The sequence below is a fragment of the Trichechus manatus genome, unplaced genomic scaffold, assembly GCF_000243295.1.
Source record: "Trichechus manatus latirostris isolate Lorelei unplaced genomic scaffold, TriManLat1.0 scaffold00001, whole genome shotgun sequence".
NCBI classification, from domain to species: Eukaryota; Metazoa; Chordata; class Mammalia; order Sirenia; family Trichechidae; genus Trichechus; species Trichechus manatus.
In genome coordinates, this window is record NW_004443937.1 from 13747251 (window position 1) to 13774865 (window position 27615).

Below are 27615 nucleotides of genomic sequence, written 5' to 3' on the forward strand. Positions count from 1 at the left end.
GAAATAAAAAGGATTATAACAGAATATTATGAAAAACTATACTCCAACAAATTTGAAAACCTAGAGGAAATGGATAAATTTCTAGAAACACACTATCTACCCAAACTACCACAAAGTGATGCTGAAAATCTGAATAGACCCATAACAAGAGAAGAGACTGAAAAGGTAATAAAAAAAACTCCCAACAAAAAAAAAAGCCCTGGCCCAAATGGCATCACTTGAGAATTCTACCAAACATTCTGAGAAGAGCTTATACCAGTACTACTCAAACTATTTCAGATAGTAGAAAAGGAAGCAACACTTCTGAATTCATTCTATGAAGCCAGGATAACTCTGATACCAAAACCAGGCAAAGATGCCACAAAGAAATATATGAAGAGATAATGGCTGGAAATTTCCAAAATTAACAAAAGACAACAAACCACAGATCCAAGAAGCTTGAGAATCACATTAGGATAAACCCCACCCTCCCCCCCAAAAAAACCCCATACATATACAATTAGATACATCATAGTCAAACTGCTAAAGATCAAATATAAAGATCTTGAAGGCAGCCAGAAAAAATGGCATGTTAAAGAAAAATAAAAATTACATCAGCCTTCTCATCAGAAACTATTCAAGCAAGAAGACAATGGAGTGGTATCTGTAAAGTTCTGAAAGAAAAATATTGGTCAATCTAGATTTCTATATCCAGGAAAAAATCTCTCTCAATAATGAAAATAAGAGGACTTAATTAATACTATCAAGATGTCAATTCTTCCCAATATGATCAATCGAGTCAATGAAATACCAATCAAAATCCTTGAATAACAAGTTATTCTATAGATACCGACAAATTGATTCCATAGTTTATATGGAAAGGCAACGGACCCAGAATAGCCAACACAATATTGAAGAAGAACAAATTTGGAGGACTGACACAACCTGACTTCAACAGTTACTATAAAGGTACAGTGATCAAGAAAGTGTGGTATTGGTGAAAAAACTGACAAATAGATCAATAGAACAGATTAGAAGTCTGAGAAATATATCCACACAAATATACTCAATTGATCTTTGACAAAAGAGCAAAGGCAATTCAATGGAAAAAGGATAGTCTTTTCAACAAATGGTACTGGAATAACTGGATATCCATATGTAAAAAATGAATCTAGACAGAGCTTACACCTTTCACAAAAATTATCTCAAAATGGATCACAGACCTAAATGTTAAATGGAGAGCTAAACAACTTCTACAAGACAACACAGGAGAATATCTACGTGACTTTGAGGATGGCAATGAGTTTTTAGATACGACACCAAAAGCATGATCCATAAAAGAAAAAAGTTGGTAAGATGGAATTCATTAAAATTAAAGACCTCTACTCTGCAAAAGACAATGTTAAGAGAATGAAGACAAGCTACAGACTGCGAGAAAATATTTGCAAAATACTGTATCCAAAATAAACAAGGAACTCTTAAAACTCAACAATAAGAAAACAAACAATCCAATTTAAAAATAAGCAAAAGATCTGAACAGACACCTCACCAAAGAAGATATACAGATGGCAAATACACACATGAAAAGATGCTCAACATTATATGTCATTACGTGATCGCAGATTAAAACAATCAGCTACCGCTACACAACTATTAGAAGGGCCAAAATCCAAAACACTGACCACACCAAATGCTGGGAAGGATGTGGAGCAAAAGGGACACTTATTCTTTCCTTGTGGGGATGCAAAACAGTACAACCATTTTGGAAGACAGTCTGGAATTTTCTTACAAAGCTAAACATAGTCTTATCATGCGATCCAGCAATCATGCTTCTAGGTTTATTTACCCAAATGAACTGAAAACTCATGTCCACACAAAAACCTGCAAACGAATGTTCACAGCAGTTTTGTTCGTAACTGCCAGACACTGGAAGAAACCAAGATGCCCTTTAATAGGTGAATGGATAAACAAACTGTAGTACATTCATACAACAGAGTATTTGAGAAAAAGAAATGAGCTATCAAGCCATGAAAAGACATGGAGAAACCCAAAATGAACATTGCTAAGTAAAAGAAGCCAGTGTGAAAAAGCTACATACTGTTATGATTCCAACTACATGACATTGTGGAAAAGGCAAAACTATAAAGACAGTAAAAAGATCAGTGGCTGCCAGGTGTTCAGGGGAAAGGGGAGGGATAAATAGGTGAAGCATTGGGCATTTTAAGGGCATGATACTTTAATGGTGGATACACAAGGTTATGCATTTGTCAAAACCTATAGAACTGTACACAGTGTTAGGTTCACAAAGAGTCAACCCTAACGTAAACTATGGAATTTAGTTAACAATAATGTATCAATAATGGGTCATCAGTTAAAACAAATGTACCACAGTAACACAAAATGTTAACAACAGGAGAAACTATTAGGGGGAAGTGGGGGTATATGAGAACTCTCTGTACTTTCTGCACATTTTTTTCCATAAACCTAAAACTGCTTTAAAAAAATATAGTGTATTTTAAAAAATGAAGGTAAATCGAACACTTAAGTTAACAGATAATGGATGTTGGGAGCCAGGGTCCTCACTGTTGGAGTGGGGAATTACAGATAAGCAAGGGGTGGAGCCTAGAATGATCCATACGGTAATGGATTAGAGTTGGAGACATCAGTAAGAACTCATGTTTAGCTTAATATAGATACATGGTTACATACAGAAATGTCTATAGACATGCCATGGGTTAGTATACACACATGTGCTTCTTTGCTCTATTAGCTGAGGGGGCATAAAAGAAATGGCACCCCAGTAGAAATGAGCACACCTAGTACCCAGATCTTGGTTTCTAGTAATAAAAAAAATAAAAAAAAAAAAAAAACCACAGTCGCTATTGAGTCGACTCCAACTTACTGCGACCCCATGTTTGTCAGAGTAGAACTGTGTTCCATAGGGTTTTCAATGGCTGATTTTTCGGAAGTAGATAAGTAGGCCTTTCTTCCAAGGTGTTTCCAGGTAGACTCAAACCTCCAACCTTTCAGTTAGCAGCTGAGCGCTTAACCGTTTGCACTACCCAGGGACTTCTTGGTTTCTAATACCATTCTCCAATTAAAGGAACTAAGGATCCTTGTAGAAATGGCTGATTCTAGAACTGGGGCAGGAAATATACAAGATGAACCTAGGGTATCTTACAGTGCCAGAAAATAAGGAAGTGTCCTCCCACCCTCCAAAAAAGAAAACAACCCAAAAGCCCCATTGATAGGGGTATGTGAAAGGGACATAGGAACCAACTGAAAGAGCTTCAAGTGGTCAGAGTTGGAACAATGTGAGGAACAAAACAAGAAGGGCAGTACTGGATTATAACCCAATCTTTGAGTCCAGACTTATATAAATACATGATTGAAGACATTAATAAATGGGGAAGAAAAGACAAATCTCCCATGCAGAAGAATTCCAAATAATTTATGTAGCTACTTCATTCCCAAGGAAGCGGAGCATAACTCCCTACTCCTTAAGAATGGGCTGAGCATGGTAACTCCTTTCCAAAGAGTACAGAATGGAAACAAGGGGGAAAAGAGAGTAACTTTACAGTGGAGAAACCTGACAAACACTACCTCGACCAGAGGATCATGGTCATTGTCAACAGTGATAAGTCATGCTGACAGCATGTACCCTTGATATGATATGATGAAAATGGCACTTTACCTCTATGATCTTCTTCTCAAAAACCCATAACCCTAGCCTCATCAGGAGAAAAACATCAGACAAGTTCCAACTGAGGTCAAGGTCATCAAAAGCAAGGAATGTCTAAGAAATTGTCACAGCCAAGAGGAACCTAAAGAGACATGACAACGAACTGTATATGGTATTCTAGATGGGATCCTTGAACAGAAAAAGGACATCAGGAAAAAATTAAGGAAATCTGAACAAAGTATGGACTCAGTTAATAATATATCAATATTGGTTCATTAATTGTGACAAATGTACCATACTAAATTGGAGCCCTGGTGGAGCAGTGGTTAAGTGCTTGGCTGCTAACCAAAAGGTCAGCAGTTTGAATCCACCAGCCGCTCCCTGGAAAACTGTTGGGCAGTTCTACTCTGTCCTATAGGGTCACAATGAGTCAGAATCAACACTACGGCAACGGGTTTTGGGATTTTTTAATGTAAGATGTTAGTAACGGGAAATTCTGGGAGTGAGGTAGCCTTCAAGAACTCTCTGTTCTATCTTCACAATAACTCTGTAAATCTAAAACTGTTCTAAAAAATAAAGTCTATTTAAAAAATGAAGGTGAAGTAAGGACTTTTTCAGAAAAATGGTATACCCAGACTTTGCCCATGTCTCCTGATACTCTCTTCTGGAGAGAGATATTTTATTTTAACGCTGTAGAGATTGCTGTTGAGTGTATTGAGGTGATTCTGACTCATAGCAATCCTACAGAGAAGAGGGCAATTAATGGCTAATTAGTGTTAAAGTCTTGAAAGCCTACCCTTGGAACTGGATATATGATTTTTCTCCTTGTGAAGATTCCAGAGGCTTGGTCTGAGTAATTGTAGTTAGAACCAAGCTACATCTACCCTCTAAGCAAGTCTTCAAAGGGTTTCTTACTCTTGACAACTCTGGGAACCAACTCCAAACCTCCATTTAATGATATACCTCATGGCTGGGTTAATACTAGTAACACTACAGCTAATGAAACAAATGTGGGAAACAGAAAAGCAGTCCCTCTCGAAGTTCATGTGCACGCATGCGAGTGAGCAGGTGTTGTGTGTGGGCACACAGATGTGTGTTCATGAAGACTGCGTGTGAGGCTCTGGACCTGAACCCATGAGTGATAGACATAAGTCTGGCCTGGTGCTTAAGAAAGATCTGAGTTCAAATACAGCTCTTACATTTATAGCCAAGTGATCTTGAGCCCCTGGGAGGTGCAAATGGTTAACACACTCGGCTGCTAACCAAAAGGCTGAAGGTTTGCGTCCACCCAGAGGCTTCTCGGAAGAAAGGCCTGGCAATCTACTTCCGCAAAATCAGCCACTGAAAACCCTATGGAACACAGTTTACTCTGACACACATGGGGTTGCCATGAATTGGAACTGACTCGATGGCAACTAGAAGGGGTGGATCTTGGGCAAGGCTACTCCTCTCTCCAAGCCTCAGTTTCACTACTTGTGAAACTTGGCTAATAATACTTCCCTTGCAGGGTGACTGTGAGGCTTAAGGAGATCATGTTTAAAAAGCAGCTGGCACCACGCCTGGAAACAGCAAGTTCTCAATGGGAGCAGCTGCTATTATTATCATTATGAGTGCAAACACTATGTGGGAGTCTATTCCGGCTGTTCCTGAAAAGCTAGAGAAGATGACTTTTGCTGTCGTGTCTTTTGGACAGTTCCCATCTATTCCCTGTCCTCCATCAGAACATGAGGATAGAGGGCGGGAAGGGCTTTCCTGGGTCTCAGCTCTTAGAGTCGTGTTCCTAGAGCTCTCTGCCCCCCATGTCAGAGCCAGCACTGTTCTGTTAAAAGGCTGCCCTTTCACATGTATTCACGTGTTGGTTTGGCTCCCAGTACTTTATCCAAGTGACTTTAATGGTGGAACCTCAGCCAGTGTGGCTGGTGGGTATGTGGGCCCTATTCTGGATCAGTGGAGTGGTGGGAACTTGGCTTTTTCTATCAATCATACCTCTGGCTTAGCTTCCTAGGTGAGGGCTTCTGGCCATGGTGAACGCTGCCTCCTCCAGGGAGCCTTCTCTAGTCTTTACAACCAACAACTACTTTCCAAACTCTACTGAAGGTGGTGTGGAGCCTGGAAGGCTTTCCAAAAGGGAGGAATGGCACTGTCAGACATATTTTAAAAGGATCACTCTGGCTTCCCGGTAGAGAATGAACTGGTGGCCAGAAGCTGGGAGGGACCTTCGGCAATAGTCCAAGCAGGAGGTGATAAGGCCTGAGCTGCACTGGTGGCTGTGGGGAAGGAGGAGGCAGAGCCCCGGCCCAGCCCTCAAGGACACCAGGACTCATGGCCACTGAGCTCTGTCTCTGGGTCAGGGCTGATCTGGATCTGCCTGGCTACACCTCCCCCTGCCCCCTGCTGATCCAGAGCAGGCCCTGGAGCAGCTGTCCACAGCTGGCTTGAGGGACAGCAGGCCGTGATGGTTCCTGATGCAGCATCTGACCTCAGCCTTTGCAGGGAGCCTGGAGTGCGTTTGGCCATAGGCTCCCCCTCATGCACAGGCTCACCCGTGGGAGGGAGGACACATCCCTCCCTGACCTAGTTTTCTCTTTGGAGGCAGAGGTGGCTCAAGCTGGTGGGCAGTGTGGAGAACGCAGCCCATCTGCTGCTTTGCCAAGGTGCTGGGCCCCAAAACACCTCTCTGTTTTGGCTGTGTTGAGTGACATTTTGACATTTCACTGTGTGTACAGGATGCCAAAGTGACAGAGCAGGGAGCCAGATGAACTTGCGGGGGAGGGACCCAGTGACAAAGCATGTCTGACCCACCCTGAAAACGGCCCGGGAAACTGGCCTCTTTTTTCCACACCCAGCTGGTGATGGCTTCAGCTCCACACTCAACGCCCCGGCCTCCCATGCAGGCTCCTGTCCTACTTCTCCTCTCCTGATCCCCTTGTCCAGCCATGCTGGGTGACTCTCTGAACTAGTCTGCATCCTACACTTTCCTACCGCCATGCCTTTGCCCCTGCCATTCCTTCTTCCTGGTGCACCTTTTCTTCTCAGCCTTCTTGGCATGTATATACATCCTTCCTCTGGAGGCACCTCCTGTACCACCTCTTCTCACAACCCCAGCTGGAAGGGATGCCTCCCTTCTTGGAACGTGCAGCATTTTCTCTCTCTCATGATATTTATCAAGATTATCTGTGTCCACGTATTTACTGCTTCACTAAGCTGTGATTTCCTCAAGGTCTGGGATTCATGTCTGATCTCTGTAACTCCAATACAAGACCAGATACACAGTAGGTGCTCAATAAATGTTCTTTCTCTTGCTCTTCTTCTGACTGTGGATGACTCACTGTAAGGATGCCCTTCGTTATCTGCCACAGCAAAGTTGATTAACTCCTCGGCACACAGCCCACCACTATCCCCTTCTGTTCCTGGGGAAGACATCACTAATAGATTACTGAACTCTTTCCCACTGAGCTAGGACTCAGCCTCAGAATCCTTCTCAACACACAGCTTAAACATATTTACAGCTTAGTGGAACAGCACATATGTGTACTCAAACAACCAAGGTAATCATTCAAATGGAGCTGGCATGTGGAATAAAGTTTGCCATCCTTGTCAGAAACCAGTAAACCCTTGATAAATATCTAACCATACAGAGTCACACAGTCAGAATCAGATGTGCACTTAGAGGCCACAAATTCTAGTGGTTCTCAAACTTTTATGGGCATCAAATTTATGTGGGGTGCTTGTTAAAAATGCATATCCCTGGACCCTACCCCCAGAAATTCTGACTAGATAGACCTGAGGTGTGTCTAGGGATGCGTAGTTCACAAAGCACTCCAGGTGCTGATGTGGAGGGTCTCAGACCACAGTTGGGCAATACTTAGTGAGTATGTGCACGTCGGTAGCCACCCTCATTGCTCAAATGGTGAACCTGAGGCCCAGGAAAGGACACTCAGTACCAGAGGTCTCAGAGCAAGTGTCATGCCAGAACCCAAGGCTCTTTTTAAGGTCCCAGGAGACAGAGATGGTTGCGTGCAGTCCCCTGGAAGTAGGGTACCCCAAGAAGTTGCAGGGCAGGGTAGAAGAGGATCCTGGAACCTGCACCTAAAGAAGGTATTAATGGGCCCGACTTACCCCTTGCTCCATGCTGTCGTTGATGCGGTCCGTGACTTTGGAGATGAGGGTCAGTGCACCTGCAGAGGGAAGCAGAGCAGACAGCCGGGCTGTTTGGGGAGGGCCAATCTAGTTGTCCCATGCTTGCCTCTTCCCTGACCATGCTCCTCCCTGCCCCTCCCTCCATGTGCTCCCTGACACTGCTGCAGCTGCAGGACCTTGTATGTGGGTGGTCAGCTTTTCCCATTGAAGGCCAGGCCACTATCTAGGTGACCCTGACAGTGATTTGGTCACTGTGGGCCCCAGCTCCCCCGGATGTAGACTGAATATGTTAAGATGGGAACTGCCTGGCAGCTAGGTCCTCCGGGAACAGCCACACAGAATTGGGAGGAGAGAGGGAGACTGGGATATGCTTTTCAGACCTGGCACTACCTCCCATCACCAAATTCTGGTCACCCCTTTCTCCTCCTCTTTTTGGACATCGGCCATCCCAGGGACTCCCTGTGGTCGAGGTGATGAGGGAATCATCTCCGAATATCTGGAGAGGCCCCAGAGGGTTGATATCCAGAACACACCCAGACTCTGTCCTGGGCTTGGGAACTAGTATAGAGGGCAGAGCTGGGGGAGACGGGCCCCAAACAGGAGTGTGTCCCCTTCCTCCTGGGGCATGCCTGACTTACCCTGAGTGTTCTCATACTCAGCCGAGTCTGGGCAAAGGTTATTTAAATAGTCTGTAGGCAGAGCAAGAGTCAGGAGTCAGTTATGCCCTGGTGAGGCTAGCCCCTCCTGTCCACACTATGGCCACCCTCTCTCGCTCCAGAGACAGAAGGAAAGTTCCAGAAGAATAGGGTGTCCACCCTCCCACTTCTGTTAGCTCCATCTCAATACATGCTAGCACAGTACCAGGCCCCCATGACCACCATCAGCATCGCTGCCACCACTGCTAGTCATTTAATCACTCAACAAATACCTACTGAGTGCCTGCTGTATGCCTGCACCGTGGTATGCCTGTGGGATGCAAGGTAAGACCTGCCTTCAAGAAGCACACAGTCTATTGGGGGAGATACACCGGTCAGTCAGCACAGCAGAGTGTGATGTGTTAAACCTTTGACACATGTATAGCCACAAGGCTCTACATGGTCTGGCCCTTCTCCAAACACCACTTTCCACCTCACTCCATTCCAGCCATATGGGCATGTTTGCTAGTTCTTGAACACGCCAAGCTTGTTCCTACCCTAGGGCCTTTGTACTTGCTATTTCCTCTGCCTGGTACTCTCATCTTCCAGTTCTTCATATGGCTCATGCCCTCACTTCACAGAGATCTGTGTTCAGTGTCACCACCTCAGTAAGGTCTTCCCTGACCATTGTATCTAATACAGCAGCACTGTTCCTCTCTGTCACTTTAACCTGTTACTTCTCTTCAGAGTTCTTATCACTGACGTATTTTTATTTCCTTATTCATTTGTCTGTTTCCTCCACTAGAATACAAACACTAACAGAGAGCCTGGTACATAGTAGGTGTTCAATAAATAATTGTTAAGTTAGATGAATGAATTCTCTATCCCTTTGCCCTAGTGTATTTTCACATAGACCCTATCACTACTAGAAACTGCACGTGTATGTTTACGTGTGTGGTGTTTGGCTCCCGCACTGGAATGTCAGTTCCCCAGGGCAGGACTCTTTATCCTTTGGGAGGTCGTTGGGTGAACAGGTCTGGAGCTCAGGACAGAGGTGTGGGTGTTTCCAGCAGGTGGAGGTAAGGAGAGGATGATACCCCCAGGGAGAGTTTGTAGAGTGGGAAGGAAAGAAGCCCTGGGACTGAGCCTGAGGAATACCGACTTTACGGGACATCCAGTGGAGGAAGGGGAGGAAGAGAGGCCATCAACAGAGACGAAGAAGGAGCAGCCTGAGAGGCTGGAGGAACACGTGAAGAGTGTATCACAGAAGCCTGGAAGGGAAGGGCTTCGGGAAGCAGGAAGTGGTCAGTGCCAAAGCCACGGAGAGGTCAAGCAAGTCCAAGACTGAAATATACATTGATTTTGGCCACAAGGAGGGCTTTGGTGACCTTGACAACAGCAGTTTTAGTGAAATAAGGAGACACCTAGGTGAGACAGGGAGGAAATGCAGAATGGGGGAGGTTTCGGATGGGAGAGGCTGAAGGGACACATAGTTAGGTGGTCGTTGCAGTGAGGTTTCCAAGTTGACTCAACTGGAGGGAAGCTGGCGGTAAATCAAATACCTCTGGAGGGGCAGGGAGGCAGGAAACTGAGCAACCCCTTCTCCCTCCTCCCCAGTAGCCTTTGCAGGAGGGGAGGTCATCATCACACACCTTGCTGTCACCGCTACTCCCCTCCTCAGGTGCTTCCCCTCTACCCACCACCTCTGTCCACCGTGACCTCCTGTGGGGCCCACCTGTGAGGAGCACTTGGTACTGGAAGAGGCGCTGCACCACCCTCAGCAGCCGATGCTTCACACTCTGGCCGCCTCCTTGCAGACTCTGCTGCTCTCAGAGAGGGCAAGAAAATCCCATCAGAGACCCCAGGCTCACAGCATCCCCCCACAGCACCCCCTCACACCTCTTCCCGGCCAACCTGAGCTTTTCCCCCATCTTCAAATCTGGTTCCCCTCCCCCAGAGAGTCCTCCCAGATCAGCCCTGCAGGCTCACAGCTGGTACCATACTCAGTAACACACTTGTTCTGGTCCCTGCTTTGCTCCTAGTTTTAGAAACAGAGAAAAGGCCCAGTAACTGGACACCCAGTGTGTGGCCAGCATTGGTGACTGCCTTGGTCACCCCAGTGTCTAGGACCCTAGGCTGACTAGTGCTTCTCTACTGGGACAGGAGAACTGTCAGAGAGACCCTCAGTGGTCGGGGTCAGCAATGGTCCCGCAGGGGATGTCCTGGGTTCCCAGTTTTCCCTCCTGATGTGTCACCCTTCATTCCCGCTGGCCAGGTCATCCTCTCTGCTCCTCAGCCTCAGCCGGATCTGGATGCCCCATCCACATGCATTAAGCCCTTCAGTGCCCACTGCCCCTCTAATATCCTTAGAGCAGGGACTCAGAGGAGCATGGGACCCACCTCAAATTCGTGGACAGCAGCTGCCAGCTGCGGGGAGTGGAGGCAGTTCTCACTGAGTAGACCCAGGTACCTGTCGAACTGCACGATGTGAGCGGCGTGGTGGTCGAACCCCAGCTCCCGCGCCAGGAAGACGTCAGCCACCTCCTGCTGCCCCTCCCTGCAGCCAGGGAGGGGATGGACAGAGAACTCAGCCTGGGAGTCTACTCAGCATAGCAGTTAGAGGGTGAGGGCTGAAGCTATAGCCCTGGGTGTGAACCCCAGCTCTACCTTTCCAAAGTGGTTTTACTTTGGGCAAATGACTTAACATATCAGTAAATGGAGACGCATGTCATACAGTGGTGTTTTTAGCATCCTCTCCACCTCACAGTGGGAGTTTCTGGGTGGTGCAAATGGTTAACATGCTCACTCCTAATCGAAAGGTTAGAGGTTCAAGTCCAATCAGAGGTGCAAGTCTACCCAGAGGTGCCTTGGAAGAAAGGCCTGGTGATCTACTTCTGAGAATCAGCCACTGAAAACTCTATGGAGCACAGTTCTACTCTACACACTGGGGTTGCCATGAGTCAGGGTCAACTTCATGGCTGGTTTGGGATTTTTGGTTTTCTGCCCCCCCAGGACAACAGAATTGGGGGTGGGGTCGAAGAAATGGCTCACCAGTGCACCAGCCTCTCCTCCAGCTCCTCCAGGATCCCTCGGTGAAGGTCGTGGATGGCTGGGAGTTGGCTCAGGCCTAGCCTCAGCTCCTCTCTGGATAGCAGGTCCCTGCCCTCTTGGTCCATCTCATCCAAGGTCCTCACAACTGCTCCATGGAAATCCTGAAACCCCAAGAAGCCTGTTACCCAAGGGCTGAAAGGCCTGAGCACAAGATGCCCCCTTGGCTGGGCACAGTCAGGCAGGTCCCACCTGCGACTCTGGAGCCCTGGCCTACATAAAGAAAGCCCAATGGCCTTGAGCCAGTGTGTTTGGACCCAAGATTTCTCATCTGTAAAACAGGGATGATGACATGCATTTTGTGATCATAAGGGCTGAATTAACTGATGCCCTAAAAGCACCTCATGTGTAGTCACCACCTGTCTGTCAGTGGAGGCTTGCATGTTCCTAGGATGCTGAAGAGGTTTCAGACTAAGATGGACTAGGAAGAAGACCTGGTGATCTACTTCCAAAAATCAGCTAATGAAACCTTACGGATCACATAAGGGGATGGCGCAGGACCCAGCAGCGTTTCATTCCACTGTACATGGGGTCGCCATGAGTCAGGGTGATTCCACGGCAGCTAACAACAACAAAAGAGCACCCCACGCTGTTCCTAACACAGAGCTGGGCTTTTAAAGCATGCTGACTCTCCCCTCCGGTGGGGAGCCTGGGGGAACACTCCTCTCTTACAAGATGCGTGAAAACTGGGGTGATTCCTTCCCTGAAGGAATACAAAGCTCCGGCTTGATAATTATCCGTCTTTGAAGAGGTTCATAGGATGTGTTTTCAAAACAAAGTCTTTTCAGAACTCTGTTTTCAAATCGACGTCTACAGAAATCATAGTCCATCCACTCCACAGAGTACTGAGCTGTCACTAAATGATAATGATGGTGGCTACATAAAAATATTCATGCTTAGCGCTAAGAAATAAAGAAGGTACACAAAGTTGTTTTCACACACTAGTACAGCTGTGTAAAAAATGAACAACAAAACATAAGCAGTGGCTGTGTCCAGCTTATGGAATTAGGAATGATGTTTTTCCTCTTGATTCTATTTTCTAAAAATTCTGTATTGTGATTAATTTGCTTTGAAAATTAAAATAAATTTAATACATATTAAAATTATAAACAAGGCAACACTTCTTTCGGGGGGGGGGGCAGTGATGGTTCAGAGGTAGAACTATTGCCTTCCATGGGGAAGACCCAGCTTCGATTCCCAGCCCGTGTACCACATGAGCAGACACCACCTGTCTGTCAGTGGAGGCTTGCGTGTTGCTATGATAGTGAAAAGATTTCCGTGGAGATTCCAGACTAAGACAGACTAGGAAGAAAGGTCTGGCAATTGACTTCTGAAAATCAGCTAGTGAAAACCCTATAGACCACAATGGAACACTGTCTGATCCACAACAGATCATGGGGATGGTGCAGGACTGGGCGGTGTTTTGTAATGTTATACACGGGGTTGCCAAGAGCTGGGGGCTGACTCAATGGCAACTAACAACAAGACTTCTTTCTCACAACAAAAATATTTTATTTTGAAATAACACCTGATCTTGCATGAGGCCCAGCTCTATAGTTTTAAATACACTGGGGCTCCTGAAACCACCTTGAATTGCAGAGCAATGCCAATCAGGAAAATCTCAGGGTCATGGAAAGAATCACCTTTACATACTCAGGAAGGATGTTCACTCTGCCTTGTTTGATTGCCTCCCTCAATGGGAAACTTACTACTGAATAACACAGTTAATTCCACTGTTGGACAGTTTTCACTGCTAAAGGTCTGAAGGGGAAGTGCCTGAGGGGATGAGCAGCCCCCTCCAGGAAGCTTTTCTGGTCTTTTCTCCTCCCACTGAAGGAGAGGAGGGAGGGCCAGAGGTGACAGGAGAGGGGCAGGAAAAATGGCAAGGAGGTGGGATGGGGAGAGAGAGAGAAAGAAAAACAAGGAGAGAGAGAGGGAGGGAGGGAAAGGAGGGAGGGAAGTGAAGCCAAGGAGGGAGCAATTGGAGAATGAAAGAGGTGGAGTCTGAGAGACACTCCTGCTCTGCCCTTGAACATCTGCAAAGAGGCGCCTGCGCTGTCAGACAGCGGACAGCAGATGTAGAGGTTACAGAGGCCTCTGCTTCCTGAACACCTCATCCTGTCCTGCACTGACCTCTCGCAGTGGCGACCTGCTCTGCCGGGAACTGGGGGGCGGGGAGATTCTGGGAGGGTGGCCCCACCCTGGCTTGCAGTCCCAAGAAGAGAGGATGAGCTGGCACCTCCTGAGGCCAGCCCTCAACTGGCCCAACCTCTTGTGATCTGCAGGTCCTGGAGACCCTCAGCCCCATCACAAAGATCAGAATTCTCAGGGGCCAAATCTTGAACTAATGAGTGGATTCTCTGGGCTCAGGGCACGGGTGTCCTCAGTGGAGGCCACGTGCTTGAGCTATAATTAGAAGCAGAATGTCATTGTATGGGAGTTAGCAGAGGCTTCCTGAAAGCATGTTTCAGAGGGTGGAGAAAGTGTGAGTTACCAGTAAAACCTGATGAGGAGGGCAGCTAGAGGGAGAAAGTATTATTTCTTTTTTAAAAACATATATAATTTTATTTATTTTGTTGTTGTTGTTGAGAATATACACAGCAAAACATACACCAATTCAATAGTTTCTACAAGTACAATTTAGTGACATCGATTACATTCTCTGAGTTGTGCAACCATTCTCACCCTCCTTTTCTGAGTTGTTCCTCCCACATTAACATAAACTCACTGCCCCTAAGGTTTCTATCTAATCTTTTGAGTTTCTGTTGTCACTTTGGTCTCATATATAGTTCTTAAAAAAGCATAATGCTCAAGGAAGACCTTTTTCACTAGGTAAGCTAAACTATTACTTGGTTTTAAGAAGACTTCAAGGGACATTTTTGGTTTAACTTTTAAAGATTATTTCAGGGCAATAGTTTTGGGGATTCATCCAGCCTCCATGGCTCCAAAAACTCTGGAGTCCATGAGGATTTGAAATTCTGTTCTGCATTTCCCCCCTTTTGGTTAGGATTCTTCTATGAAATCTTTGATCAAAATGTTCAGTAATGGTAGCTGGAAACCATCCAGTCTGGTCTCATGGCAAAGGAGGCAGTTGTTCACGGAGGCAACTAGCCACATATTCCATATCCTCCTCCTACTCCTGACTTTCTTCTTCCTCTGTTGCTCCAAGTGAATAGAGACCAACTGTGTCCTGAATGGCTGCTTGTAAGTTTTTAAGACCCCAGGCACTGGGCTATGAACTAGGAGATAGAAGAGAAGCACTAAACACGTTATTAGGCCAATTAACTGGGATGTCCTATGAAACCATGACCTAAACCTCTAAATCAAGAAACCAAATCCCATGAGGTTTTTGTTACTTCTTACTTCTGCCCACAGTTGGCTCTGGGACCCCTGGGTCATTCTGAACCTGGAGTAAAGGTTTTCTCTGCTGCCCTGGGCAGGATAACTCTCCTACTCTTTCCTTATAAGTCTCCAGATTCAGGACCCAGCCTCCAGCCCTGCAGGGTCTTGTCATCCCTGGCATCCCAGGGAAAGAAGACACTCGGTATTCTGATAAGGACAATGACCCCTCTGACTCGGGTGGCTGAGTGACACAGGATTTTCAACACACTCTCTCATCCAATCTGCACTGAGATTCAAGCCTGCCTACCCCACACAATAGCTGGGTGACTTTAGGCAGGTTGTCACCTCTCTGAGCTTGAGTTTCTTCATCTGTAAAACGGGGATAACAGCACCACCAACCAGAGCATGAGGTTGCTGTGTGGCTCATCCTGATGATTAAAATGGCTTTGCAAGCTGTAAAGTGATACCCACATGGCAGTTGTAATTTTATTTTAGATAGGACCTCGTTAGAGCAGGGGCCATGTACATTTTATTTCCAGGAAGCAAGGCCTGGAGATCTACCTCAAAAAATCATCCAAGGAAAACCTTATGGATCACAACAGATACAGTGCTGAAAGATAAGCCCCCAAGGATGGAAGACACTCAAAATACACAATGGACATAACAACAGACTCGAGCATACTAACGATCATGAAGACGACGCAGGACCTGTCAGTGTTTTGCTCTGTTGTACATGGGGTAGCCATGTGTGGGAGCCGACTCGACAGTAGCTAACAACAACATGTTTCTAAAATGGAGCACAGTATGTGACACACAGAAGGCATTTTATAGTTTGCTGGTTGACTGCTCACACGATCCTTCCTTAACAGACAAGGAGAGTAAGTCACAGGGGAGCCAAGACCAGGAACTGTCAGCCAGATGCTCAGACCCAGAGCGTCACAGGCACCCATATGAGGAGACAGAGGGAGAAAAGGAAGGACAAGCAAAGACACAACCGATGCTGCACTCACACCACACTCCAGGGACCTTAAACATTAACTGCTCTGCAAGCTGTTTTCTCGTCTGTAATTAAGTCTCACTGAATGGACTCAGTCCCCATGGGCAGGGTGGTCATCATTAACACAACTCATTTAAAATACCAGAGCGTAATCGGAACCGCCACAGACATCCGCTCTCAAACCGCGTGTAATCGGCTGGATGTGCTGAATGCCAGCCGCACCATCCATCACTCCCTGGAAAGTTCTTGCAGTCTCAATAATTCTGGACCCACATCACACCTGGGGGCCTTGGCATCCACCTCTGAGGGAGAAAGGGGTAGATGACACCCAGACCTCATCTCCTTATTCCTTCAACAACATTTCTCTGAATGCCTGCTCTGTACCGAGACCTGAGGAGAAATGGGGAACAGGAGAGACCTGGTTCTGCCCTCGAAGAGTTTGCAATCTGGGGGAAAGGAGGCGAGAACAAAGATGATTTCAACACAGAGCTGTGAGTGACGTGATGGGGGAAGCATAGGGACTGTGGCAAACTAGAATCAACTTGGCTCTGGGAAAGGCTGCCAGGGAGGCAAGGCCTAAACTGAGGCAAGAGTGAGTGTTCCAGACAGAGGGAATAGCATGTGCAAAGGCCCAGTGGTGGAAGTGAAACCGAGAAGCTGAGTGTAGATTGAGTGCAGTGTATGTGTGAGTGTGTGTAAGCACACACGTACATGCAGACATGCAAGAAGTGTACAGCACCTTCACACAATGATCCTGGAGGGCCAGGCAGGGGACACGTCATACATGGCTTGATGGTCTTTTTAAGGGACTTGGGGTTTATCCTGGATGACAGAGAACCACTGGAGGGTGCTAAGCAGGGGAGCAACGTGACTGGATAACCGCCTTAGAATGTTCACTCCGACTACAGTTGGGAGCATAAACTGGAGGTGACTAGCAGGGAGGCTGTCTCAGTCGTCCAGGTAAGAGGGATGGAGGCCAGGACTCGATGGTGGCCATGGGTATGGAAGATGGGGATGAATTAGGGACAACGAGGAAAAGCTGACTGGCGGCTCCCCAATGCCTGCAGGACCAAGTCCAAATTCCTCTGGGCACGTGATGCCCAACCCTCAGCTGGCCCTATCCACTCACCATACTCACTTCCTGCTTATAAGGTTCCCTAGGTCAAGGCCTAGATAACACAGACAAGTCCTTGTCGACCTGGAGAGTTGCCTATGTGTGACCTTGTCTGAGATGCTTTACCGCTATGGACCTCAATTTCCTCCTCTGTAAAACGGGGATATAAAACTCTTCACAGGATTTGTACAGACTGCTTTGTGTCATGTTTTAGGATTATGTGTTACTGTGTCTGCTTCTCTCCTGCACCCAGCCCAGAGAAGGTGCTCAAATAACAGCAGCTGATGCTGACTGAACACTCTCCAAGCAAGCCATATGTGCCAAGCACTTAGCATTCATTCTCCCATTTAATCCTCACAACATCCCTATTGCTTTGCTGTTATTATTATTCTCATTTTACCAACAAGGGAATGAAAGCCTACAGAGATTAAGCAACTTGCCCAAGGCTCCTGAGATGGCAAGATCTGAACCCAGGTCTGCCTGACTCCAAAGCCCAAGCTCTTTCGACTGTTCCACCCCAATTCCTCACTCATGGATGGCCCAGAGAGGGGACATGACTTGCCCAAAGTCACGGAGTGAGATAAAACCCAGAGCTCCAGAATTCTGGCCCAGGGCTCTCTGCTCAACCTCAAAACCCCAGGGCAGCCTGGTGGACAGCCTGATTGCCTCACCTGATGGGGAACTCACTACTGGCCAACACAGTTAATTCTACTGATGAAGAGTTTTCGCTGCTAGAAAGGTCTTCTGAACAGGGAAAGTGCCCGAGAGGATAGGCAGCCTCCCTCCAGGAAGCTTTCTGGTCTTCTCTCCTCCCAGTGAAGGAAAGGAGCGAGGGCTAGAGGTGACAGGAGAGGGGTAGGAAAAAGGGCAGGGAGCAGCCTAGTATACAGCCCTGAGTGGGAGGAGGGCCTCTCTGCCTCAGGCTTGCCTGCGATGGAAGTAGGGACCTCACACTCAGGGACCTGACCCCTGGCTCCTCCTCCCCTTCTCCAAACATGCCAATTGGAGTTTTCTGTGTGACACAGCATCTCCATTCTTCAGGCCCAACAGTTGGTAGGTGGCCAGAAACGTCCTCCTCCTGGCAGGAAGTCCAACCACTGATGTCGCTGCCAGAAGTCAAGTGGATTCGCTGGGATTCCACCACAGACATCAGCCCCGGTCATGTCCCCGGCAGGGAACACTCGATGGCACAAACATGCCTCCTCACGAGCTGCCTGGGGACACAACTTCACTCGGCCCGATCACTGAAGGGTGCTGTGGAAACCTGAAAATAATTCTCTGTGGGGCAGGTAAAGATTTCTTAATCTGTACACAACAAGCATTAACCATATAAAAAAAACTGAACTTCATTAAAATAGGTATTTATACAGAGACCAATGTTCACTGGTGGTTACTGGGGCGAGGGGAAGGAGGGAAATCACTCTCTAGAGAGTAGACACTTGTTATTTTTGGTGATGGGAAAGGCAGCACCAAATGTGGGTGAAATGTTCACAGCTTGACCAAGGTAAATGATGCCACTAAGAAATACACGAGAAAAGGACATTTTTGGTAAAGGATAAGACATACATAATTTTGCAACAACAACGAAAAAAATGTGTGGGGTTACATATGTATGTATATATGAACATATGTGTATGGGTATATATGTGTGTGCACATACTTGCTGACACAGACTTATCCAGTGGTTAAGTGCTCCGGCTGCTAGCCAAAAGGTCAGCAGTTTGAATCCACCAGCCACTCCTTGGAAACCCTATGGGGCAGTTCTACTCTGTCCTATAGTGTTGCTATGAGTCAGAACTGACTCGACAGCCCGGGTTTGTTCGTTTGTTTTTTTGGTATACAGGTATATACGTGCATGTATATATATTCATATATATAATAAACCACATAGCGGGCACAGTTACAGATACTTCTTAGACATAACCAAATATTTCACGAGATTGGTTTTCAAGGTTTAAAGGTAGGACCACAGGGGACAACTTGGTCAACTGGCATGATACAGTTCATAATGTTTATGTTCTATATCCTAGTTTGGTGAGTAGTGTCTGGGGTATTAAAAGCTTGTGAACAGCCACCTAAAATACAACTATTGGCCTCTATTTATCTGGAGCAAAAAAAAAAAAAAAAAAAAAAGAAGGAAACAAAAGACTCAGAGAAGAAACTGGTCTATGGGACTAAGAGTCTACATGAACCATGGCCTCATCTATCCTGAGACCAGAAAAACTAGATGGTGCCCAGCTATCACTACCAATAGTTCTGATTAGGGCCATAATAGATGAATCCTGATGGAACAGGAGAAAAATGTGGAAAAGAACTGAAATTCTTAAAAGTCTAGGCTTATTAGACTGGTTGAGACTAGAGGATTCCCCAAGATGACAGCCTTGAGATACTCATTAAACCTTGAACCAAAATTATCTCCTGAGGTCACCCTTTAGCTAAATAACAGAGTGGCTCATAAAATAAAAATATCACCCATGAGTACTGTGCTTCTTTAAAAAAACCACATATATGAAACCAATTAACCTAAAGCAAAGACGAGAAGGTAAGGGGGCAGGGAAACTAGAATACCGGAAATGAAACAAGAACGGAATTAATGAGAATGTAGAGACATTGTGAAAAAATATAAAATAAAATAACCAATGTCACTGAATAATTCATGTGGAAATTGTTAAACGGGAACTTAATTTTCTGTGTAAACTCTCACTGAAAACACAATAAAATATTATTAAAAAAAAACAGACACCCTGAAAATAATAAAACATCATTGAAAGAAATTAAAAAACACCTAAATAAATAGAAAGACATCTCATATTCATGAATTATAAAACTTAACACTGTTAAGATGGCAGTCCCCTCCAAATTGATCTACAGATTCACTGCAGCCTCTATGAAAATCCCAGATGCCATTTTTTGCAGAAATTGACAAGCTGACTGTTAAATTCATGTGGAAATTCAAGGGAACCAGAATAGACAAAACAATCTTATAAAAGTACAAATTTGGAGGACTCATACTTCCGGACTTCAAATTTACTACCAAGCTACAGTAATCAAGATAGTATGTTAGTGACATACATCAATGAAATAAAATTGAGAGTCCAGAAATAAACCCATAAATACACTTATGGTCAATTGATTTTTAACAAGGGCGTCAAGAAAACCCAATGGGAAAGAACAGTCTTTTCAATAAATAATGCTAGGAGTACTGGATATCCACATGCAAAAAGATGAAGCTGGACACCCTGCCTCACACCACACATAAAAATTACCTGAAATGGATAAAAGAACTAAACGTACACAATGTAAGACCTAAAACTAAAACTCATAAAGGAAAACAGGAATAAATCTTCATGATCTTGATTTGGCAAAGCTTTCCAGATATGACACAAAAAGCACAAATAACAAAAGAAAAAGAGATAAACTAGACTTTACCAAATTTAAAACTTATGTACTGCAAAGAACAATATCAAGAAAGTGAAAAAAGATAACCCACAGAAATATCACTCAATTGACATAATATAGTTCATAAAGTTATGTTTTACATCATAGTTGGGGGAGAGCAGTGTCTGAGATAGTAGTGTCTTGCAAGCGTCCATCTAAGATAGAACTGTTGGTCTCTACTCATCCAGAGCAAAAGAGAAAGAAGGGACCAAAGACTCATAGAAGAAACTAGTCTACAGGACTAATAGTCTACATGAACCACGGCCGCATCTACCCTGAGACCAGAAAAAACTAGATGGTGCCCCTCTACCACTACCAATAGTTCTGATCAGGGCCACAATAGATGAATCCTGATGGAACAGGAGAAAAATGTGGAACAGAACCGAAATTCTTAAAAAGTCCAGACTTACTGGACTGGCTGAGACTGGAGGACTCCTGGAGACTGTAGCCCTGAGATACTCTTTAAACCTTGAACAGAAACTAACCCCTAAGGTTAAATAACAAATTGGCTCAAAAACTAACAAATATCACCTGTAAGTATTGTGTGCTTTTAGAAAATCACCTATAGGAGACCAAACAATCAATAATTACTTTAAAACAAAGATGAGAATGTAAGGATTCAGGGAAACTAGATGAATGGAAACAGGAAAAACCAGAATGCAAGTAATGAGAATGTTCATGCATTGTGAAGAATGTGACCAATATCACTGAAAAACTTGTGTACAAACTGTTGAATGGGAACTAAACTACTCTGTAAACCTTCACTGAAAACACAATAAAATATTATTTAAAAAAAATGACAACCCACTGAATGAAAGAAAATACTAGCAATGCATATATCTGATAAGGGTCTAGCATCCAGAATATATACTCTTACAACTCAGTAATGAAAAGGTTAAAAAACCCATTTAAAAAATGGGCAAAGGTTTGGCAGTTCCTCAAAAAGGTTAAACTACCACATGACCCAGCAATTCCACTCCTAGATATATACCCAAGAGAATTGAAAACAAGTACTTACATGCAAATGCTCATTGCAGCACTATTTACAATAGCCAAAAGGTAGAAACAACTCAAATGTCCAAGAACAGATATACGGATAAATAAATTGTGTTATATATATACAATAGATTGTATTATTCAGCCATTAAAACAATGAAATTCTAATACATACTAAGACTGGCTTAACCTTGAAAACATTATGCTGAGTGAAATAAGCCAGACACAAAAGATCACATATCACATGATTCCATTCATATGAAATATCTAGAATAGATAAATCCATAGATAACGGAAAGCAGATAGGTAGTTGGCAGGGGAGGAAGGGAGGGAGAAGCGGGGAATGGACGTTTAATGAATACGTGGTTTCATTTTGGGGTGATGAAAATGTTTTGGTGGCTGCACAAAATGGTAATGTACTTAATGCCACTGAATTTTTCACTTAAAATGGTGAGTTTAAAAAAAATAATTTATTTTATTTTTGTTGATGTTGTTGAGAATATACACAGCAAAACATAACCAATTCGACAAATTCTACATGTATAATTTAGTGACACTAATTACATTCTTCAAGTTGTGCAACTATTCTTACCCTCCTTTTCTGAGTTGTTCCTCCCTCATTAACATAAACCCACTCCCCCCTAAGTCTCCTACCTAATCTTTCGAGTTGCTGTTGTCAGTTTGATCCCATATAGACAATTCTTAAAAGGGCATAATGCTAAAGGCAGACATTCTTTACTAGTTAAGCTAAATTACTGTTCAGTTTTAAGAAGACTTCAAGGGATATTTTTGGTTTAAGTTTTAAAGATTATCTCAGGGCAACAGTTTCAGGGATTCATCCACCTTCCATGACTCCAGAAAGTCTACAGTCCATGAGAATTTGAAATTTTATTCTGTATTTCCCCCCTTTTGATAAGGATTCTTCTTTGGAATCTTTGATCAAAACATTCAGTAGCGGTAGCTGGGCACCATCCAGTTCTTCTGGTTTCATGGCAAGGGAGGCAGTTGTTCATGGAGGCAATTAGCCATACATTCCATATCCTCCTCCTATTCCTGACTCTCCTTTTTCTTCTGTTGCTCCAGGTGAAAAGAGACCAACTGTTGTGCCTTGGATGGCTGCTTGCAAGCTTCTAAGATCCAGGCACTACACAACGAACTAGGAGACAGACCAGAAGCACTAAACACATTATTATTGTAGGCCAATTAACTAGGATACCCCTGAAACCATGACCCTAAGCCTCTAAACCAAGGAACCTAATCCCATGAGGTGTTTGGTTGTACATATACAGCCTCAGTAGCTACTCTTTTACTCTTTTTTTTTTTTTTTTTTGGTCATTGTTTTAAATATATCTATCACAACTTTTGACAATTCAGCTTTTTATGGGTGTACAACTTACTGACAACAATTACAATAATTGGTTGTACAACTCTACCCTTAATCAATCAGATTTTTCCATCACCATTAACCCCCTTTTTCCCCTCCCTCCTGCCCTGGTAACCACTAATAAACTCTGGTCTCTGTACATTTGCCTTTTCTTGTCTTTTTATATAAGTGAGTTCATACAGTATTTGTTGTTTTGTGATTGACTTATTTCACTCAGCATAATGTCTTCAAGCTCCATGCATACTGTAGCATGTATCAAGACTTAACTTCTCCTACTGGCTGAGTAGTATTCCATTGTATGTATGCACCACATTTTGTTTATCCATTCATCTCCTGATGCGCATTTAGGCTGTTTCCACCTTTTGGCTACTGTGAATAGTGCTGCAATGAACACTGGTGTACAAGTCTCTTTTTGAGTCTCTGCTTTCAAGTCTTTTGAGCATATACCTAGGAGTGGAACTGGTGGGTCATATAGGGTTGCTATGAGTTGGAATCAACTCGACAGCAATGGGAATGGGTTACAGTAGTTCTAGTTTTAATTTTTTGAAGAACCACCACACTGTTTGCCACAATGGCTGTACCATTTTGTATACCCATCAGCAATGGATAAGGGTTCCAATTTTCCCACATCTTGATCAACAGTTTTTATTTTCTGGGTTTTTTTTTTTATCTTAGTTATCCCAGTAGGAGTGAAATGATATGTCACTGTGGTTTTGATTTACATCTCTTTGATAGCTAATGATGTTGAGCATCTTTTCATGTGTTTGGTGGCCATTTGAATGTCCTCTTTGATGAAATGTCTGTTCAAATCCTTTGCCCATTTTATGACTGGGTTATTTGTCTTTTTGTTGTTAATTTGTCAAAGTATTATATATATTTTGGTTATCAGAGTCTTATCAGATACGTGGTTTCTGAAGATAATCTCCCAGTCAGTAGCTTGTCTTTTCACTTTTTTGTTAAAGTCTTTTGATGAACAAAAGTTTTTAATTTTTATGAGGTCCCATTTATTTATTCTGTCTTTTGCTGTTTGTGCTTTTATTATTATATTAGGTAATCCATTGTTAAAACCTAGGCTTGACAGCACTGCCCCTGCATTTTCTTCTAAGAATTTTATGGTATAGTTTTCATTTAGGTCTTTAATCTATTTTGAATTTGTTTTTGTTTATGGTGTGAGGTATGGATTCTGTTTCATTTTTCTGTATGTAGAATTCCAATCTTCCCAACATCATTTATTAAAGAGAATTTTCTTAAAATGGTCAATTTTATGTTATGTGGATTTCACCTCAATTAAAAGGATTTGAATAGACATTTCTCCAAAGAAGATATATGAATGGCCAATAAGCACATGAAAAAATGGTCAACATCATTAGTCATTCGGGAAATGTAAATCAAAACCACACTGAGATACCATTTTACATCTACTAGGATGGCTAGTACAAAAAAGACTGAATAAAAACAAGTGTTGTCAATGAATTGGAGAAATGGAAACCCTCATACATTGCTTGTGGGAATGTAAAATGGTGCAGCCACTTTGAAAATAGTCTAGCAGTTGTACATGAATGTTCACAGCAGAACTTTCATAGCAGTCAAAAAGTAGAAACAATTCAAATGTCCATTAATTGATGAATGGATAAACAAAATGTGGACTATCCATACAATGGAATATTATTTGGCAATAAAAAGTAATGAAGTACTGATACATGTTACATTGTGGATAAGCCATGAAAATATTATGCTAAATGAAAGAATACAGTCACAAAAGTCCATAAATGTATGATTCCATTTATATGAAATGTCCAGAATAGGCAAATCTATTGAGACAGAAACTGGATTGGTGGTTGCTGAGGGTGGGGGAAGGAATGAAAGTGACAGCTAAGGGGTACAGGGTTTTTTTGTGGAGTGATGAAAATGTTCTAAAATTAATTGTGGTGATGGATGCACAAACTTTGTGAATATACTTAAAGTCACTGAAATATACACTTTAAATGGGTGAGCTTATGGTATGTGAATTAGATCTTGATAACGCTGTTTTAAAAAAGTGAATAGGGAAGCCACAGGCTGGGAGAATGTTCACAATACATTTATTTGACAATAGACTTAGATCCAGAATATTTAAAGAACTCCTACAAATCAATAAGAAAAAGACAGACCACTCAACTGAAAAAAAAAAACCTAAAAGACATTTCTCAAAAGAGGATTTCCAAATGGCTAGTACATAGAAGGAAAGACGCTCAATGTCATTAATCATCAGGGAAATGCAAATTAAAAACACAATGTGTAACCACCACACAATCATGAGAACAGCCATGATTACAAAGACTGACAACACCAAGTGTTGGCCAGGTGGTGGAATAACTGCTATTCTCATACATTGTTATTGTTGTTGTTCAATGCCTTCGGGTCAATTCTGACTCATAGCAACCCCATGTGACAGAGTAGAACTGTCCCATAGGGCTTCCAAGGCTGTAATCTTTACAGAAGCAGATCTCCAGGTCTTTCTCCTGAGAGGGAGCTGGGTGGGTTCAAACCACTGACCTTTTGGTTAGCAGCCTGGCACTTAACTGTAGGATACTGCTTCACCCTTTTCGGAAAACTGTTTGGCAGTTTCTAATAAAGCTAAATCTATGCTGACTTACTACTCTCCAATTTAATTCTTAGGTAAATACTAAAAAGAAATGAGTACACATGTTCCAGAAAAGACACACAGGAAAAACGTTCATAGCAGCTTTTTTCATACTAGCCCAAACTAAAACAACCCGCATGTCCATTAGCAGGCGTAGAGAGAAACAGACCGCACGCAGTATATCCACACAAAGGGATACTGACATCCACGGACATCTGGGTGAATCTCACAGACATCATGTGGAGCTAAAGAAGCCAGACACAAAACAGTACATACGTCATAATTCTATTCATATGAAGTTCAAGAACAGGATAAACTAAGTGATAGTGACAGAAATCAAAACATTAGTAACCTCTGGGAGCTGGCGATGACTGGGAAGGGACACAAGGGAAACTTCTGGGATGCTGGAAGTGTTCTCTCTGGGTTGTGGTTACAAATGTATGCATATATATAAAAATCTGAGCCGTACCCTCAAGATCTGTGCACTTAACTGTATGTACATAAAAAAGAGTAAAACAGTTCTTGGATGTGCCTAGGGCAGGAGAACAAGCAAGGGTTCCCCACTGCTTTCACCTCTGTCCCAAGCCCTTCTGTGGCCCCTCCTGCCCTCAAAGCCAAGTTAAACCCTTGGCGTTCATGGCCCTTCAAGAGCTAGTCTACCCTACCACTGCAGCCTTACAGCTCATATTCCTTCGTATCAGTGGTTCTCAAACTTTATGCATCAGAAACATCTGCTGGGCTTATTAAAACATAGTCCTTAAAACAAAACAAAAACAAACAGAAACACCAAACACATACAGATTATGGGAACCCACTCCCAGAGTTTCAATACAGGAGATCTGGGATGAGGCCCAAGAATGTGCATTTCTCATTTAAGTTCCTAGGTGATGCTGATGCTGCTGGTCCAGGGACCACACTTTGAGAACCACTGGTCTAGATAAATTCTCACACTGTGCTCTGTGGAGACCCAGGTTTAACAGAGGTGGAGGCAGAACCCAGACTCTGGCTTCCACCCAACTTTGAATCAAAGCACCTCCACTTTCATCCACTCTTCATATTGGGGTTCTGAGTAAAATTGTATTTGAAGACAAGATTGTGGCAAAAACATCTGAATTCCACCAACCTTCTCAGAGTGGGGAAACTGAGGGATTAAGGAGGAGGGGACTTTTCAAGGTCACACAGCAATTCTTCCTGGACTCTGAAATTACAGACGGAAAGAGCCACATGCCTGGTGAGAAATCTCTTCTACTGATATCTTCTCAAAAGCTACAGTGCTCGTACCTCCAGATATGGGGAGCTCACCCCCTGGACAACTCAGGTTTAGAAAGAAAGCACATATCCTCATGCTGAGCTTTGCCTCCCTCTGATTGTCCCAAACATCAATATGCTCGCTGTGCTCTGAACAGCCTAGCAAAGACTAAGAACAGAAACAGGGTCCTCCTTACTCAATTACAAATTATTTCTTGATGTCGTCTATGGGCAAAAAGTACAAAGATAGGTAAGAGACAGTCATGCTGTCTGTCCTTGTGGAGAACAAAAGTCTCCTTCACCCCACATTAACTTCCCCAGCATATGAGGCTGTTTTGGAGCTTGGTCTGGGTTAACCTTCCAACCCCCCAGCATCACCCCCTCCTACCTAACTCATCAGACCCTTCTTCCCTAAACCTCCTTCACTATGTCTGCCCTGCTCAAGTCCTCAGGGCTCCCAAATTCCCATGACTCCATCTTGAAACACCTTGGGACATGGCATGAGGCTCTCCAACCACTTCCTGTACATTCTACACCCCCAAGCCTTTCCTCTCTGTAGCCCTCCATACACTTGTTCCTGCTGCTCCTACCAGCTGGAAGGTCTGTTCCTACTTTCTGTCCCTCAATACCCATCTCAACACCACCTCCTCCAGGAAGCCTTCCCTGACTTCATTCCACCAGCTCACACTGATTCCTTCCTTCTAGGGCTCCTCTACCACCTAACTAGACTATTCCACACATACTTATCTCCTTCTCTTCTCAGGGCTTTGAAATTAAACAGCCCTGGCCCTACTATGGAGCCCTAGTGGTGCAGTGGTTAAAAGTCTGGCTGCTAACGAAAAGGTTGGCAGTTCGAATCCAACAGCTGCTCCTTGGAAACCTGATGGGGCAGTTCTACTCTGTCCTATAGCGTTGCTATGAGTTGGAAT

The 27615-nt window shown here is 44.0% G+C and overlaps 1 protein-coding gene across 2 annotated transcripts in view; it reads right to left on the bottom strand.

Moving 5' to 3' along the window:
- FGD5 (FYVE, RhoGEF and PH domain containing 5) overlaps positions 1 to 27615 on the bottom strand; it is a 130943-nt gene that overhangs the window by 28237 nt on the left and 75091 nt on the right. For both annotated transcript variants that reach the window (XM_023741704.1, XM_004368362.1), the window contains exons 6-10: positions 11488 to 11648; positions 10837 to 10993; positions 10172 to 10259; positions 8440 to 8490; positions 7781 to 7839 (exon numbers count right to left, since the gene is read on the bottom strand). In XM_023741704.1, the coding sequence (XP_023597472.1) occupies positions 7781 to 7839; positions 8440 to 8490; positions 10172 to 10259; positions 10837 to 10993; positions 11488 to 11648 (516 nt within the window). The remainder of the gene's footprint in view (positions 1 to 7780; positions 7840 to 8439; positions 8491 to 10171; positions 10260 to 10836; positions 10994 to 11487; positions 11649 to 27615) is intronic.